The following is an 18,501-nucleotide window of genomic DNA, read 5'->3' as shown; positions in this document are numbered from 1 at the left end:
GCCTTAAAAAATCTATTTAAAGCAATATGTACACATACACTGCACGCTACTTCAAAAAATGTCTTTTTGTTTTCCATAATAATGTTCAGTCAGATGCTACATAACTAAGAGAGCAGTCTGATGAGCGTCGGGGAAGAATTTGATCTCGTTATGATCCCCGAGGTCCGTCCCTCTGCTTTGGTTTATCTGAGGTCAAACAGAGAGTTTCCTCTGTTCTTCGATCAAACAGATCCTCCTTAATTTAGTTTCTGACCATCAGCCTCTCCTGAGTTACTCGCCCCATCCAGCTATACGTATGATGTCCGGTTGGGAACCAAAATCAGAACCAGACGCTTTGAGCTCCAGAGGTTGGAAGCTGAGCTTGTGAAACCTTTCCAGAAATAATCCGTACAGACTCGGCTTGGAAATTTGGACTCTGCTGAGTTCATAAGGTTTAAAATCCAGTTTACAAACAAAACACTCTTATCGCAGCGGCCTTCATGTTTCCATCGCCATCATGCTGCTGTAATCAAGCCCGTTACGGACCGGTATGCCGAGCCCCTGCCTCCTCTAATGCGGCTGGTGACCCGCCAGTGACCTCTGCTGTTCGCTGAGTTAATTATTCCGATCTCTAAACATTTCTAGAATCAGCGGTGAAACGGATGAGAACCGCTCACTCCCAAAGGTTGTAATCACTGAAAACATTTTCTATATCGAACTGATGATCCTCTGATCATATCAGTTTTCCAGATGCTGTTTTAAGAGAACATTTTCTGCCGTTAGTTCACCGGATAGCGAGGTTGTCCGTTTGTGAACATTTGAGACCCTCAAGATGATGTTGTGCCATCCTTAACCACAAAGAGAAATGCACAAACTTGGTTTTCCAGTTCAAGGTTGGAGTTTTAAAAGAAAAATWATCTTGCAAAGTAAATGTCAGTGCCTTTCATAAACAAAAACACATCTTCTGGAACACAAAGTATTCATCTTTTGTCATGCATCTTTTAGAAATGGGACCACAAACATCATGTGATTTTTACTCAACAGCAGATTTTGCTGCTCCCATTTGCTAAACTTGGCTAAATAAAGCAACATGTTTTTCGAAGAACTAGCGACAGATGTCTTTGTCATCCATAAAAAGTCTTAAATTTGTGTACTTAAACATAAGGCCTTAAAATGTTTTAAATTAATTGTAAAACAGTGAGTTGTTAATCACAGGTCTTAAATTTTGTTGTGGCAGGACTGTTTAATAAACTATAAATATTTTATGTATAGTTTTCTTTTTTCTTGCAGGTGTGAAACATTTTCAGTGCATTCTGCAACTCAAGGCCATTGCTGCTACCAGTATCTTTAAAAAACTAGCTAGCTAGCAAGGGTAAAGTTAGCTAGATATTTTAACATCCATTGGGTAAGTGCAAATATATCAGCAGTTGACAAGATGATCTTCATCTTTGTCATGGCTCATTTCTTTTTTTAACCCCTTATAAATTAATTCATTTGCGATTTCCCTTTGAAGAATTCTGTCGCGATAAAAGTCTTAAGTTCACAGTGGTCTTTAAAAGTCTTTAWTTTGAGTTGGTGAAAATCTGCTGAGAATACACACCCAGAAAGATGCAGAAAACTGGTGTGCTTGAGATTTATGTTTCAGATGTATGTCGATTTGCAGCAGCCTTTTCTACAGAAATCAGACTTTGTTTWATTTGAAAAATTGGTTTTGTTTATAATTGTCCAGGTGAAAGGGAAAAAATAAAAATACTTTATTTTAAACAAAAATGGCAAAAAAATTAAAAAGATCAACATTTTGTGGCCCTCAATTACTTTCCACTTGAAGAAAAGGCTTCTCTAAGCGATCTTCACCCCATCTGGTAAACTCCTTCACCTTCAGCCCTTCCCTTTGACCTTTTAGGCTACGCGAACGACGCCCGGCTCGCGGAGGCGCTGAGGGCCGACCCGTCCCGGAAAGGCTCTGTGGTCAACGTCAACCCGGTCAACACCCGCCCTCAGAGCGACACGCCGGAGATCCGCAAGTACAAGAAGAGGTTCAACTCCGAGATCCTGTGTGCCGCACTTTGGGGTAAAGGTCGTCTGTTTCGGATGGGGGGATGAGTTTCCTGTTAGTTCTGTAGAAGAGAGGAAACGGAGGGAGGGAGGGAAAATGCAGAAATCATGTTTACATCTTCACCACAGGGGGTCAGCAATGCCCTGATAGGAAGAGCTGCTGTGTGTCCCACATGGGCAGTCYAGTAATCACTGCTCCTCCATGACAATGTGTTGCTTGGAAACAATTCACTGTCATTAAAGATTAAAAAAAACAATAACTTTCCTCCCCAACAGTAAGGTCATTTTGGATTATTTCGAATTTTAGTAGAATAAAATAACAAAAATGTTCTGTACTTTGCAAGAATATCCATATGCCTTGAACTTTTATTTATTTGGTCCCATTATGTATTTAATTAAGATTTGGAAGAAAAATTATGTATGATATTCACATTTAATTATAAAAACATTCTTAAAAGTGTCTTGTCCGTTTTTGTACAACCACCCTGAACACACCGCTGTGGCTGTGAAACATGGTGGCGGCAGCATCATGCTGTGTGGATGCTTTACCTCACCTGATCGTAATCCAATTCAGAATTTATACCAAGACCAAAATACTGATTTATTTTTGCTAAAACCCGGCCGGTAGAGATGTCACTAAAGGCATCCTCAAAGCACTGAGGCTGAATAGATGCAATCCATGCATTTCAGATTTTTATTTTTTTAAAAACTATGTGGAAAAGTTGCCTTTATAAATAAAGAATARCAGAKGATTTTTTGCTCAAAAAGCAGAATTTGCAGGCTTCCCTGTAGCGAAGCCTGCAAATTCACAAAACCYGCATTAAAGATCGGTACAATGCCACAGAAGACATGCTGTGATTCAATTTAGGATTACCAGGTGGGATGCTCTCCTTGATGTACATTTCTGTCTGTGTGCTCAAGGCGTGAACCTGTTGGTGGGAACAGAGAGCGGCCTGATGCTGCTGGATCGCAGCGGTCAGGGGAAGGTTTACCCTCTGATCAACCGGCGGCGCTTCCAGCARATGGACGTCCTCGAGGGACTCAACGTCCTCGTCACTATATCAGGTGAACATCCATCACAGAAGGTACAAAAAACGCAAAGGTTTTGCATTGTAGGCGGCAAAGTCTTTGCAGGTGCAGAGTGTCCATGCATACTTAAGAAGTCTTAAATTCATGTGTGTGAAGTTAAAGCCTTACAAATGTATTGTATTCGTTTTAAAAAGTAAGTTGCTCTGTAATATAAGACAAAATTTAAGACTATTCAATATCATGTATTCAGTTTTTTTTATTTCTGTTTATTTCTGAAMGTTTGTGTCACTCAGACACCTTCATTGCCTTGAGACGGTTGAGGCTACTGTCAAATAGCTGCTAGTTTTCCCCTTACTAGCTAGCAGCCTAGCTTTTTTGAGTCTTTGCCAGTGCAAATTTATGTGCAGTTGACTGAATGAACTTTGTACATTTCTGTCAATGTAGGTCTTCAATTCCATTCATAGAGGTCCTTAAAAGTCTTAAATTTGAGTAGGTGAAACTCGCAGAAACCCTGAGTTGCTAATATATCCTTGCTAGGTAGCAAGCTAGTTGGCTTGTTTGTGTCTGTCATTTGTCAGTGCAAATTTATCGGCAGTGTGCAGGATGAATTTTGTACACTTCTGTCGAGATATAGGTCTTCAATTCCACTCAGAGAGGTATTAAAAATCTTAAATTTGAGTATGTGAAACTCGCAGAAACCCTGGGTTAAGTTGAAGACCAGAACAATGACACAGACTGATGCTTGGAAACTKAAAATACCGAGAAGCTATAATTGACTTTGAGACATAAAACTAGTTTCACTTCCTTTTCTCTGTCTCCTTTTGTCCAGTCTGCTTCTCTCTTTGAACTATTGTCACACACSTTAACACACAATCCTGCAAGTGCAAGCAAAACGTGCAGCATTCTGTACATCTTCATCACAAAAGCGTTCGCAAATGAAACAAAGACGCCCGCGAGTTTCGGGCCAATTWAAGCCCAATTTTCTCAGACTGAAAGTGCATCCACATCCCTACTTCTCCTCTTTGTGCAAGCTACTACTTGTGCATCCCTACTTCTCCTCTTTCTCAATAGCCCACACGCGGTGTCACAACACACATTTTGAGCTCAGCGGATGTTGCGTGAGGAGCACGTTGTGTGCGTATACGCTTTGTGATTCCGACACACAGCCGAGCTTTTCCATGATGGAAGGAAACGCGGCAGGGTTGCACACACACGTCCATGTCTTTCTGTGAAACTCGTTTGCATTTCCGACATGTAAAAATAATTACACGTCATGGACGGCTCTCAGCTYGTCGGGACGTATGAAAGTACTGCGAGTTTGACCACATCCTGACGGATTGATGTAAGAAAATTGCCAGGAGACAACGTAAATAAAGGCCATACAATTTAAGCAAATGTGAYTTAGTGCAACTTGGATGTTTCTGATCACGAAAATCAGATATTCTGTAATTCTGCAACGTCACCAGAACATTCTTGAAGTAAAAGAGAGGCAAATGACGTCTTTAGAGTGTCCAAAAGACACAGCGAAACAGAGAAACTATGTACATTTCACATATTTTTATGCATTTTGAATCCATTTTGATTTCTCTTATTGGTTAGTCATGTAGATATAATGTCATGCCAGGCAGTCGCACAATAAAATGCTTTGACCATCCAACCTGCAAGCCAGGAAATGCCTCTTGTCATCAACTTTCTCTGAGTTTCAGCTCCATTGTGACGAAGATCATAACTTCTGTGTACTGATAAAGTTGCCAAATAAATTTTTGGAWAGCAAAATTTTAATGCATGACACTGGAATTCACAACCTAGCAATTATTGCATCAAACTTGTCCTTTGCAGTTTCAGTTTTGCATATATTCACTTTGTGATGACAAATGTGATTCACTATATTTTGCAGCTGTGATGGCAATAAAGTTTTGCAACCGTTTATGCTCCTTTTAAACAATGKTTGCTACCCTGAACAATCTCATCCAAGGATATAAAACTGGCAAACTGCCTGAATACCCACTGCATCTGTAGCTTTATTCCCATTGACCATATAACTGCGCAGTTTGATGTTTCGAGAATACATTTGCTTAATGGAAATGAGCCAATTTAAAAAAAAAACCTCATTTTTGAACAGGATGAGGTGGCCGTTTGGCTGAACCAAAATTWGTGTATTTTGCTGAACTGCAATGGAAATGCTTCTTTTTTTTTTTGCATCCCACGAGTCACACCCTGTTAAAATCCCATGGAAATTGAAGCAATTACAGACTTAATTATTTTAATTAAGTTTGTAATTAACTTAATTATTTTAATTACGTTTGTAATTGAAGCAACCTTTATCTGAGTTTTAGCTAAAGTGAAAACACGAAGTGTTGTCTGTGGATATGTTTACACTGTTGATGTGTTTTATGTACAGAAAGATTTTTTAGACTCTTGACATTTTACAGAATTGGATGATCGGGGAAAATGATCGATTTTATCCAGTCTTTGATCGGTTTGACTCAAACAATTTCTTTGTCATACTGATTTTACACACATTGATACTCTGATCTCAACATATATMATGCGTTATAGAAGGCATATYATGTAAATGTTAGCTTAGATTACAAATCTTTTCCTCCATTCTTGCTCCATTCCAGGTAAAAAGAACAAGCTGCGCGTTTACTACCTATCCTGGCTGAGGAACAAGATCCTTCACAACGACCCTGAGGTGGAGAAGAAACAGGGCTGGACCACCGTGGGGGACCTGGAGGGCTGTGTCCACTACAAAGTTGGTACGTAAGATTATACAAGGAATGTTAGGAGTTCCMTCTCTAGGAGGAGTGCCCATAAATCTTATCTTCCAAACAGGGATTATATGGTTTTCCCTCTGTGGCTTAGTTTCAGCCAAAGCTAATTTCAGATGCTTCACAGGTTGCATTAAGGYACGCACACTCACCCAAACCTTGGTTAAAGCTCATTGAGGCACATGACTAGGTTAAGATTTCTAAACTGTGCGACTTGCCGCCCTGTCACCAACACATTTTCCCAGAGATACACAGTGATCTAAAACACTGACAAAATATTAGTAACGTTTAATCCTCACCCCTACCTTATGAAATACTGTCTCGTTAGCTGACGTCAATCTGACCACCTGTGGATTCAAACAGGAGACTCCAGCTTTATAAACTCACCCGGTGATACAGAACGGGTTTGTGTGTCCGAGACAGGCGTGTCACCAATAAATAACAGGAGGAAAAACCTCGATTAGGAAATTTTATTTCAGTGGCAACCAAGAGGGCATGCAGCCACTCAGACCTGTCTAATACGCAGAATGTCCTTGGTGATTTTAGTGCCACTGAGCACTTCCTGTTGGAAACTCCACTCTCTCTACTGGAGCTGTCTGTCGACAAATATGTTTCCCATCAAAGATCTCGAGTTGATGCCGGTTTATGCATTTCTTGAATTAACACATGTGGAAAGAAGGGGACCATTTATTGGATATTTCACAACACACAAAGTATTTTTCATTTCTCCTAAATAGTTTACTAAAGGGTTTGATGTCAGATCAAAAATGATGATTGTTAGCTTCTATATGTTGTGTTGTTGAATTGCTAAAAGGCAGAAATCTTTCAGTTGCAAAAACATACATTCAGCAGACACCTTTGCTTTGGATGCAGTCTACAAAACTCTAACTTGTCTGGTCTTAAGAATGCTGTTTCTCCTGCTCTGGATGGAGTGTAAACTTTCCCATAAACACTTCTCATTTAAATGTGTGCAGGCTGCATCAGTGTATTTGCTCAGAGATTTTGCAGGAGATGATTTACCTTTGCATCAAGAGCTAGGAAGACGTGCAAACTCAGGTTTGCACACATCTTACGAAACAAAAACCGTCGAGAATTTGCAGCTTAGCACTTAAGAGCATGAGCTAACTTTGAAAATGTTCAATTAGCTTCAAAATGTTGAATACTAACGTACAAATTTACTATATATAAAAATAGTGAACTATAAATCTGTTAGTTTTACAAGATTATGAATCTTCTGAGCAGGTAAGCTTTATCCAACCAACATGACAGGACCAAGAAATTCTCCTTTTCTCTCTTTGTGTCATCCTGATGGTTCATTTAAATGTTCATTTTGCCAGTAAAATACGAGAGGATCAAGTTCTTGGTTCTGGCTCTGAAGAACTCGGTGGAGGTCTACGCCTGGGCGCCCAAACCCTACCACAAGTTCATGGCCTTCAAGGTACAGAACCGACTGGGATAGCTATAGCTAACAGCTGAGCCGCTAGCTTGTTTGTCTGAACTCAATTTACTGTCTTCAACAGTCTTTCGGTGACCTGGTGCACAAGCCCCTGCTGGTCGACCTCACTGTGGAGGAAGGGCAAAGGTTAAAGGTCATCTATGGCTCCTGTTCAGGCTTCCACGCCGTCGACGTCGACTCCGGTGCGGTCTATGACATCTACCTGCCAACCCACGTAAGAAACTCCCCGACATGGTGAACGGCACAGCCACCATGCTGTAGAGCAGCTGTTTCTCACTTCTTTGCTTAATGCTGGATGATGAAGTTGCCGAGACAGGTGGTCAAACTCACWTCTTCTGATTTCTGCGCCTTCAGATCCAGAACAACATACAGTCTCACGCCATCATCATCCTCCCCAACACTGACGGCATCGAGCTGCTGGTGTGCTACGAGGACGAGGGGGTTTACGTCAACACCTACGGGCGCATCACCAAGGACGTGGTGCTGCAGTGGGGGGAGATGCCCACCTCAGTGGGTGAGTYGCTATGGCAATGACTCCACAACAGTGGTGGGCATGCCTCCGCTTAGGCTCTAACAGCTGAGCTAGCTTCTCATTCTGCGCTTTAACATTTAGTTTCCCCTGAATTAACTTCTCAAAGCACWAATTTATTTGGCTGTTTTGTAAAAAATTTTTTTACAAAACAGCCCGCAACCCGACCCCGGATAAGCGGAAGAAAATGGATGGATGGATGGTTTTGTAAAATTTCAGTTGGCGTCTGTGTTGAAGTTTTGGTTATCGACTGATCAGAATGCTTCAAGCAGCTAGACGTTTGAATTTATACTCTTATTTTGAAGTGGATGAAGACTGACCCTCTACCCATGACGTGGTGCAGCAAATTATGTTTATCATTATTGTTTTGTACCCAGAATACATCACTGTAGACCTATACGGTGTCCTTGAGTAAACAGTTTAAAGTTTACTGATGTCCATTGTGCTTTCTGACCAAACCCCTGMTGTGGTCAGTTTGGCAAAACCAGCAACAGTTAGCAAATCTCAACAACTATAAAACTATATTAAGCTATTAAAGTATGACTTACTGAAGCGTAACCGTACCAAATTGGAACCTGTAACGTTGTAATACATGTTGTGTCATTGACACATGGTTGTACTTAGCTCCTTAGCATTAGCTTCTGCCAAGTACCATGTTTGTATAACTCTTTATCGCTGGCAGAACTAATGTTTACTAATGCTTCAGGGTTAATGCAGCTAACTTATTTTAGTTGGCATTGCCCACTACTGCTACACAGCAAACAGGCATGTATGCACATTTATCTGCACTCTTCTACATTTTTATCGACCTGCTTCAGTTTTTAGCTGTTAGTACTACTAATTATGTGTTCACTTTAACCCTTTACTTCTAGTAACTTTAGTGTATTAACTTGTAAATCTCTCCTCAGCCTACATTCGCTCCAACCAGATCATGGGCTGGGGCGAGAAGGCCATAGAAATCCGCTCAGTGGAGACTGGTCACCTGGACGGAGTCTTTATGCATAAGAGAGCCCAGAGACTCAAGTTCCTCTGTGAAAGAAACGATAAGGTGAGAACGAATGATGGAAAAAAACAAAAACTTAATTTACCACAAACTTGAATGCATCATGTTGAGATTTCATGTGATAAACTGAAACAAAGTTGAAGTTGATTGGAAATTTGAAGGAAAATGATTCACTCATGTTTTACAAATACAGATTTTAAAGCTCATTGCTGAGCCTCCATTTATAAAATATATCAAGCTCAGTCACAGTAGGCAATAGATTGTCCCAGTAATATCATTTTAAAGTAACATATGGCATAATAATTCAAGATTGCCCTCTAAAAGACAAACTTGAATTTTGCACATGCTTAACACTGGAATTGGAAGATAATTCAATCCAAAATAAAACACAGCAACCAAAAACAATAAAAACACATACAACCAAAACCATGAATAAAAGTCTCTGTAAACAAAATTACCCTTCAAAAAATATTAATCATCAGAAATGATCAAGCTCATTTTAATTTAATTGCCTAAGTCAGACTGGGATTAAATTACACACAAGTTAATTTTATTTAGGAGGCATCAAAGTAAAAGACATTCAAAAGCATGAATTATCTGCCCTCTATTTCACAATTATGCACTACTTTGTGTTGATCTATCAAATAAAATCCCAATTTAGTACATTGAAATTTGTGGTTGTAAAGTGACCAAATGCAAGAAAGTTAATGAGGTTTGATTGGGGAGTGGGGGTGTGTGAATAGGTTCAATTCCATATTACACCACATTTCCTTGCTCGGGCTGCATGCTGACATGACTGCAGGACATTCCAGAGTTGCACCGAAACTTGTTCTCTGAAACTTTCTGCTGCTGAAATTGGCTCCATATTTCAACCTGCTGTACAAAAAACTAAAATCAAGAAGTCGCACATAAATAGTAATATTGAACCCATTCTGCTGAGGATCACACGTGCAAGCTGTGAAACTGACATGATTTTCTACATTTTCAGTGTTGGCTCAGCTGTGTCCAAATTGCCCAAGTTTCTCTTCTCTCTTTTCTGAATTTACTTCCCGTTTGTCCAGAGAAAAAAGCCTAATAAAAATCAGACCTTGGATTTGTTTTTGGTCGGTGGATTTTTTTTTTTTTCTCCCTTTTTGTGCACCCCAAGTTTTGACAGGCTATGGCAGGACAGTTTTTACAGGAAATGACAGTAAAACTCCATACTTGAACTTAGGGGAATTATTTCTTTCAGGAAGCATGTCGGTAATTTGTCAAACAAAAGCCCCAGATAAAATTCCCACCCGTTTCCTGTTTCCTGTCTAGGTGTTCTTCGCCTCCGTTCGGCCCGGAGGCTCCAGCCAGGTCTACTTCATGACTCTGGGCCGAAGCAACCTTCTCAGCTGGTAGAGGTCCACGCCCTGCCCTCCTGTCTTTTCTCCTCATCCTTCGCGTCGTCCCCCCCTCACACCTCGCTAACACTGGATCTCAGAACCCACCTCTGATGTTTCTGTCAATCCTCGGACAATGAAAACAGCCGGCTTGAGACCCATCAGCGCGGTCCACGGCGTCAACCTCACCCCGTTTTCTTCCCCCGCGCTTCCGGGGAGGGGCCTCAACCTGGCGACGCGGCGACTACCCCGAGAAAAAAAAAAAAGTGGTCTCCGCTGTCCTCAGAAATACCGGAAGTGACGACATGCTTACAGAAGTAAAACCAATAGCTCACATGTTAAAGGAGGTAGAAATTAAAACAAATGTGAATTTAATAAAAGAGGACAGACGACGTTGTGTGTTTTTCCTCCCAGCCTGTCTTGGTGCTTGTCATGTTACGATGGGATCGGTGTTGAACTTCCGCTTCGTTTCCGTGCTCTCGAGTCGGTCCAGTAACATCGATGTCTGTTAAGCKAGGAGTTCAGCGAACGCCACTCTCTTCTTCTCCTGCTACTACTACTTTCCGCAGGTCTGCCTCTTGGAAGGGACGTCGTCTTATTTACACGACGGCGGTGTGTGTATAGAAGCAGGTTTKGGGTCAGAGAAGCACGCGGGTGAGACCAGGTGTTTGTAACGGGCGGGGCGCGCGCGTGTGAGATGTTGCTTTAAAGAAATAAAGAAAAAACACAGGATGACGGAGAGAGAAAGGACCAGTCAGGCAGGTGGGTTTCCAATTAGTATTTTATGAATTCTTCTAGAGAGGTGTAACAGAGTGGAGTTAAACGCGTCTTTCAGCTTTTATTTTCCATTCATGCGCGTTCAGCCGCGAGAAGAAGGCGATAGAAACCGACAGTCTGAACTCCACTTGAGAAACTTGAACTGCTGTGAATAGCTATTCCATGAGTAACTTTAAAAATAAAAACGAAAAAAGGTGGGGCGTTTATGAACTGATGTTAGAAGAACGTTCAGCATGTGTGTGCAAGTATGTGTGGTCGGAGAGTTCAGTGTTGTCGGCGAGTTAAATTCCCGTGGCAGAGAGGCGAACGCATGATTCAGCAGGTTTTGTTTCAGGTGCGGGAGGCGGACTTCTATCTTCCATTTTTTCCCCCTTCTTTCGGCTCGTTTCACCTTCCATCGATTATTATTATTATTATTATTATTATTATTTGTATGTACTCAATGCACTAAGTGTCCAGAATGTAGAGAGACTTCTTACTGTGTGGTGGTCCAAGGCATGAGATGATGTTTCGCTTCGTATCTTTGTCACAAGTGGTCGATTCTAGGTGTTTCAATTTCAAGTTTTACGTGAATAAAAGCTGCAGCAGCAGAGCCTCTGCGTCAGGTGTGGAGATGCTTTTGTTTTCCGAAACCATGGCAACGCCACTTCAGCCCCATCCCGGTGTTTCAGAGTCGAGGAGCGTCTTCTGGCGTCCGGAGAGCCCTGCTTGCTTTAACGTGAGGACTGAAACTTTGTCGTTCTAAAACTAACACTTTGGACTTCAATATTACCGTGATGAAGAGTCCCCATCCCCAACCTGGCAACACGGAGCAGAGCTTCTTCTTTTCCCTCCTCATTTCGACAAAAGCAGACGATGCATTCGCATCTCGACGAATCAGAATATCATCCAAATTTTCATTTGTTTTCATAATACAGATAAGCAGAGTAATGTTTTAAGGTGTTTATTTCTTTAATTTTGGATCATTGCTGCAAATGAAAACCTAAAACCAGCCAGCTGATTACACGTTTCCCCAAACGTTTCCATTGACCTTAAAATGGCACAAATCGGCATTATGAAGATAAATTAGCTGAAAAAGTTTTTGCATTAGGATCAAGTCGGGGGTCAGGGGGGGGGCAACCATCAAAATTTCTGAATGAATCTGATTCACTCAACACACAAGTTGCACTATTCACTGTAAATGTTGAAATAAATGAACTTTCCAGAGATATTCTGATCAGTAGAGATGCTCCTGTTGTCTTTCACCCTAAACCTGCTTAGATTACAGACGTCTGTATATTCAACGAGCTGCAGCGTTGATCTCCTTCATCCGGTCCAGCTGGATTTTCCTCCATTTCCACAGACGTTTTTTTTTTTTTTTTTTTTTAAGTTGCACATTTCTGTTTGAAAAAAGAGGGGAGGACAGAAGAGAATCCCATTTGTGCTTAGACTTCATATCCAAACATGTTTTTATCAGGATGCAAACAAGATTCTCTTGCGTGTGTTTCCCCTCCTGACAACAATCACACACACACACACACCTCCAGGCTCTTATCAGTCACGTAGCTCATGTCCCAAACACTTCGCTCCAAAAGTTAACGGAGAGAGCGGCTGTTCGATCCCCAATGCTGTTGTCTGACGTTTGCAGTAGTATCCGCCATGTTTGCTTTACTGCAGTGAAGGCCATCGGAGAGTGGCTGACTTTGTGAAAAATAATGTGATTATTATGACTATTAATAATGGGTTAAATAAAAGGCGAATGATGTGAGAAAAAGCGATCCGCTTGCAGGTTAAAGTTGGAACCAGTGCCAAGAGGGCAGCATTAAAAGCGTGTGAAACTATTATTAAAAACCACTTCTTGGATATTCTTTTTAAAAATTAAAACAAACACACACAAAAAAAATCAGTTGAAGCATTGTGTATTCTTAAGTTTTAGAGGTAGTAAAGAAACTTACTAGTTTTTTGTTGTTTCTGTAAGTCTATGTACACATAAATATGCGACTGCGGTGGTTGAATATTATAACACTCACCTTAGGTGGAAAAAAAATGTTTACAGAGGCAAAGTTTCGTTACACTAATGTGCATCACGGTATTTATGTTTAACGCATCTTGGTTCCTTACACTTTGGTTCTGTTTGTAGAGCCTGTTTTTTTTTTCTTTCTTTCTAATTGGATATTTATTTTCTGTCATCTCTCCACTGAACCACCTACAATGGAAACAATAACGAACACGTTGCTGTTCTTTTCAGGTATTCGCGTAACGCTACTTGACCGCGGTAACTTTGCAGTAACGTTCCCTGCAGGCTTGGATGTGAGGCGATGTATTTTCCTCTGTTTCTGCCATGCTTCTCTAACTTATGTCCTCTCTGTGTATGACAGGAAGTCGTGTAGTTTCCTGATTATTTTTTGTTTTTGTTTTCTTTGAATAAACTTTAAAAGTAATTTTCAGAGTGTATCATCCGTCGGTGGTGGTGTGCTGCCTGTTTGTTCCCCAAAAACAAACGAGAAGAGATTTCGCGTCACGTGTTGGCCAACTTGACCCACTTTGTTCTGTCGTTTTAAAATCAGTGACTTAACGACTCAATACAGATTCCCTTGCAACACAGTTTAGTACAACAATAACAACAACTTCCTGCACAACGCACGCCGTTCGCATTTAAAACCAAAAACGCCTCGACCGTGTCGTAAATTATAACTTCTGGGAGAAGTCACGTGCGGTGCCGCTGTGTCTGATTTCAGGTTGACTGTGTGTCTCGACTCGACTAAAAAGGAGAAGTATTCGCAAATTAAAGTTTTCAAAGACATCTTGTGCAAAGGTATATATAAATAGGTCTGGACAATTTTAAAATGTAAGGTTCCCAAGGTGAAACAAAAATAAAAAGAAATGGAATATGTGTAAGGCCTAAAGGGAAAGGGAAGTACAAAAACAAATATTTCAATAAATTCATCTTATTCTTTGGATTAAGGTTCGTTTTAAGGTTTCAACACAATGACTGAAGAGGGAAGGAGGTTAAAGGTTAAATCTAGTTTGTACTGTTTGGATGAATTCCTTTGCGGGGGAAAACAAAACAGTTTTGTCAAAACAGTCATCTGACCTGTCCTGTCGAGCATCAGATGCAGAGGTGCTCGGAATATTTCCCAGAACATGCAACATCTTCTGATGTCTCAACGGCCGGTCGTGAGTTGAAAGAACAATGTGCGCTGTGCTGATCTTTTAACCTCTGTGCTAACAATACAGGCGCTTTGTTTTGCTATGAGCTTGTTTATTTCCAGATGTACCTTCACTAGTTTCGGTGGTATGACCCAGTCTGTAGAGCTTTGAAAGATAATAATTATATTTTTAAATCCTGCAAGTTAACAAATCTGTGTACACAAAAGAAAAAGTTAAAAATGTCTAGGAAAAAAAGAGAAGTTGCAACGTTTGTTTACAGCTGTAAACGAGACAGTGACTTTTTCCTTGTGTTTTGGCATCTTCATATTGAGAAACATGTTAGTTAAATGACATGTTTTTTGTTTGTTTTTGTTTTTTTTAAAGGTCAGCATCCGTCAGGTATTGGAATTTCTGATGGAATTTCAATATCTGAATTTAATTTAATCTACCAGTAACATTTTTAAAATCCAGAAGGGTTTTACTTAAGCGTTTTGTGTTGTTTTGGGCCATGTCCTAAAATCTATTATGATTAAACTAAGCACATACAGACGGTGGTACTGGTCCGTCGTACACGTCTGAAATTACATGAGTTAGGATGAGCAGCGTTATAGTTCATCTTTACATTCTTGTCAGTTTTAAATTTGTAAAATCTGAACGACATAATTTTTTTTTCACACATCTTAAATTTTAAACTGGATACCAAGAAAAGTACCAACATAATTAGTAAAAGTAACAATATTTTTATTGTCATAAATGCTGCTTATGATATAATATGCAGCACACATAATGTCCTATAAACACTGAGAAAAACCTGGTGCTTAAGCAGAAACCAGATCTGCTAAATACTTTACACAGATTACTAATAAGGCTATCAGTGAGTTACTAATATTTCAATGGAAAAAAAATAACCTTGAGAGACTGAGAAACGTCCCACTAAACAACAAAACTTTGTAAGTCTATTGTTTCATTTCAATTAGTGAATGAATTGAAACCAGTGTCACGTAAGTGGTTAAGTCAGTTTTTTCTTAGCAGTTAGCATAGCTAGCATGGCTAACTGTAACATTAGTCTCTGTGTATTTTCTAGATTGTAAATAAACTTACTGTGTGGTACAGTTTTCCAGCTGGCTGCCAACATTTCCTAAAGCGTTATTCTCCATGGCAGATAGATGGTCATAGTAACAAAAAAAGAAAAACAATATTACGAAGCGAGCTAGCTTTCATGCTGTCTGCTAAAGCTAAGGTCTGTGTACAGAGTTCTGGCTCTGGTCCTTTTCTAACTAACCAAATATAGCAAAATATACATGTTATATTTCATACATGTTTTATCATTTATGACATAAAAAAGAAAAAGTAGATGTTATCATACTTTAGGCCCTGAATAAGTCCAGCTGGAGGTTTTGGTGTCATGAAGTCTGGCTCAGCAGACCAATAACAAAATTGCGTCATTGTCCTATCTAACAAATTGTTAAAAAATATACCTTATTGTAAAATATTCTGCTGGTACATGATTTAGTTAAAATCTTCAGTATAGATCACAGTGTTGTTGCTATCAGATTCTTTCCAGAACCTTTTTAAAAAAAAAAAATGTTTCGAGTTAAGATGTTCACATTCAGATATCCTGTAGAAAGCGTTAAGATGAGATCAGATTGAAGCTACAGACGTAACTTGCTTTAGATGCAGGCCTACGCCGAGGCAGAGTTGTTCAAACAGCAATAATGGCAGCCCACAGCTTGCATCACCAAAGTGTCAAACATGAGAATGTCCACACTGGAGAATGTCCAGTCAGGACTTCCTATGCAACTCCAAGAGACAAGCACACCACAGAGCATTTTGGTGGAAACCGTTTTTGCTCTGCAGAGAGATGACAGAGCAGTGATTCATGCTGTTTAATGGACGTTTGTATACCGGTTTGTATACAAAAATTGTGAGCAAGCCTTTATTTGGGATTAGATTTCCTTTCTATCATCACCCCAGTTTGAAATAAAAAAAAAAGTCTGTTGGCATGGAAAGCTTAACAACAAACTGACAACACTCCCTACATCCAGTGAGCATTGCACAACGAAAGACGGTTCAAAATGTCCGAAAACTTCATACTGCAAAGCTTTTAGTGTCTGCGACTGACTGGCTGATAGATACCTGTCCTCGTGTAGGTGTAACATTGCACGCAGAGAGAGAGAGGGAAAAAAAAACATAACAAACGGGGAGTGTCAAAGTTTATGACAGCCTGGCTGATTTGTTGTGCGTTAGTCACAAAGTATGAATCCTGGGGATTCATACTTTGAGTGCGGGGGCTGCCGGAGTCGCCTGTGAGCTGTGCCAATTGTTCAGGTTTACCCTAACAAATCCTCAGATTCCTGCTTGAAATGACTCAGCTGGGAGCACTAAAGCAAAATGCCGAGTCATCAGGGCTGTTTGAAGACTTCATGACGTATGATTGGCCTCATGAAGTAAAAGCTCAAAGGTAAGTGTTGGAGGTGCGCTCGTCTGAAATGTGGCGGCCGATTTCCAGTAGCCTGTTTTGTAAAACTTTTGACGTCGGCTAAAAACCAGCTAGGATTTTTCCTTAAGATCTATAAGTAATGCAAAAATGTCAACAATGTGGAAGAAATAAAATAAAATGATCTTTACCACAATATTTTTATGTTACAAACAATTCAAAAATACTTTATTGATCCAAAAGTGACATTAAATGATCAATTATTTCTGAAAATCCGCTCAAAGTTGCAGCACTCTCACTCTGCATCCCTGAAAATCCTTTATATCCACTACTAAAATGTCGAAGTGAGGCATATCATAATTAGTGTTTCTTTCTCCTGGAAAACCTTTTGTTTTTAATTAGTTCAAACTGTGTCTAACTTTATAACTGAGTGGAAAAGCGCATATTTATTGTTGTATTTCCTGTTCAATTCATGCAGGCATGCTAAGCAGTCTTTTTCCCACAGTTCACCCTTGATTTTTTTATGTTATGACCAGAGGTGATGTCACACTGTGTGAAAGACAGCAGACAGTGTTTCACAGCTTTTCAGAGTTAGATTTCCAACACTGAGCAATTTGGTACATCTCACCCCAGTCTCGGTTTGTGTTCCTGTCAAGCTGCTATAAAATCTTTAAAAAGAAAAGATTTTCACATTCCAATCGATTTGTATCAAGCATTTCACTGATCCGTTCTGGTCAGGAGTCAATTTCTTGTTAGTTTTTAAACTTTTAGCCCACTAAAAATAATAGGATGTGCTGAAACCATTTTTTTCTGTCAGTCCACAGATCTAATTATTATTATTTTTTTGCCTTTCCGAGCTGTAAAAAAAAGAATCAGCTTTGTTATGTTTGTTTTTAAATGCATGAAAGGGAATAAAGATCAATTTAGTTCAGAAAATGAACACAGGGTTTGACTGAGCAGTCAAATAGACATAAATGTCCATTCAGAGCACATTAAATTCAGTTTTTATTATTATTAACAATAATAATAATACATGCCAAGCATTTAACAAAATACATTTTTCTCCTTTGGTCTGATTTTGGAAGAAAATTGTATTAAAAATTGCAAAGGGTAAACTTGACAGAAACGGGTAAAAAAAACAAAAACAAACTTGTATGTAACAGTGTTTTATTTAGTTTTGTAACTCCCCCTCTCCGCTCTCAGGGGAATACCCCTCATACATGCAGGTGTGTACATGTATGTGTGTTTTTGCTCTAAAACAAATAAAGATGTCCGCCGCCAACGTCATGAGGAAGTTCCTGCCATGGAGCAAACGGCGGCAAACAGTTTGAAGACTGAACCAAATATGCTTACTTATGTACTAACATGAAGGAGACCTAAAGGTCTTCTCACACAATATATTGGCTGTAAACAGTGTGTGTGCGTGTGTGTGTGGAGGAGTCAGCACATAAGTGTGTTGAGCTGTGCAGTACACTGCGTTACATTGGGAAACCTGAGAAATTTCCATCTCATGAGGGGTGGGAACCTTAAAAAGCAGAGCTCAGGTTCCCCATGAGGCCAAAGGACAGCAATCACTTCGCCCTGAGGTCCATGCCGGCAGCACACCGCTCTGTCAGAACCAGGACGAGTCCAGAACCACCAGCAGACTGTGAGTACTCTTTTCATCTTTGCTTAATCATGTCATAGTTAGTGTGTGTGTGTAGTGGCTCTTTTGCTCTTGGAACCAGCTCCAGGAAGACATTCTTGGTTTAAAATAACATTTATTGAAATTCTTTTAATACATTATGTGCACAAATTTATTTTATATCCCACCAGCTGATGTATATTAACTGGTGTTCAATTGTTACACTCAAGTATTTTCTTTATTTTTTTTAAATCCATGTTTAGTCTGACTTTTTTTTTAGTCTAGTTTAAAAATAATGTTTTTTTTTCTTCTTTAGTTTGCAAATGTTTATTTCAGAAATATTTT

At 39.8% G+C, this 18,501-nt stretch overlaps 2 protein-coding genes across 9 annotated transcripts in view; both read left to right on the top strand.

Annotated features, from left to right (window-relative positions):
• The window catches only part of LOC103478343 (mitogen-activated protein kinase kinase kinase kinase 4-like), a 94,835-nt gene extending 81,449 nt beyond the window's left edge, over positions 1-13,386 (top strand). For all 8 annotated transcript variants that reach the window (XM_008432109.2, XM_008432117.2, XM_008432134.2 and 5 more), the window contains 8 exons: positions 1,883-2,050; positions 2,956-3,099; positions 5,688-5,822; positions 7,172-7,272; positions 7,355-7,504; positions 7,645-7,804; positions 8,728-8,867; positions 10,125-13,386. In XM_008432109.2, the coding sequence (XP_008430331.1) occupies positions 1,883-2,050; positions 2,956-3,099; positions 5,688-5,822; positions 7,172-7,272; positions 7,355-7,504; positions 7,645-7,804; positions 8,728-8,867; positions 10,125-10,208 (1,082 nt within the window). In that variant the 3' untranslated portion in view covers positions 10,209-13,386. The remainder of the gene's footprint in view (positions 1-1,882; positions 2,051-2,955; positions 3,100-5,687; positions 5,823-7,171; positions 7,273-7,354; positions 7,505-7,644; positions 7,805-8,727; positions 8,868-10,124) is intronic.
• Positions 13,387-13,493: 107 nt separating this feature from the next.
• Positions 13,494-18,501, top strand: part of LOC103478386 (interleukin-1 receptor type 2) — a 15,182-nt gene continuing 10,174 nt past the window's right edge. Inside the window, exon 1 of the mRNA XM_008432208.2 lies at positions 13,494-18,180. The gene's annotated coding sequence lies outside the window, so the exon portion shown is untranslated. The remainder of the gene's footprint in view (positions 18,181-18,501) is intronic.

The sequence above is a fragment of the Poecilia reticulata genome, linkage group LG2 (assembly GCF_000633615.1).
Source record: "Poecilia reticulata strain Guanapo linkage group LG2, Guppy_female_1.0+MT, whole genome shotgun sequence".
Taxonomy (NCBI): domain Eukaryota; kingdom Metazoa; phylum Chordata; class Actinopteri; order Cyprinodontiformes; family Poeciliidae; genus Poecilia; species Poecilia reticulata.
This window is presented reverse-complemented; position numbering and strand designations above follow the sequence as displayed.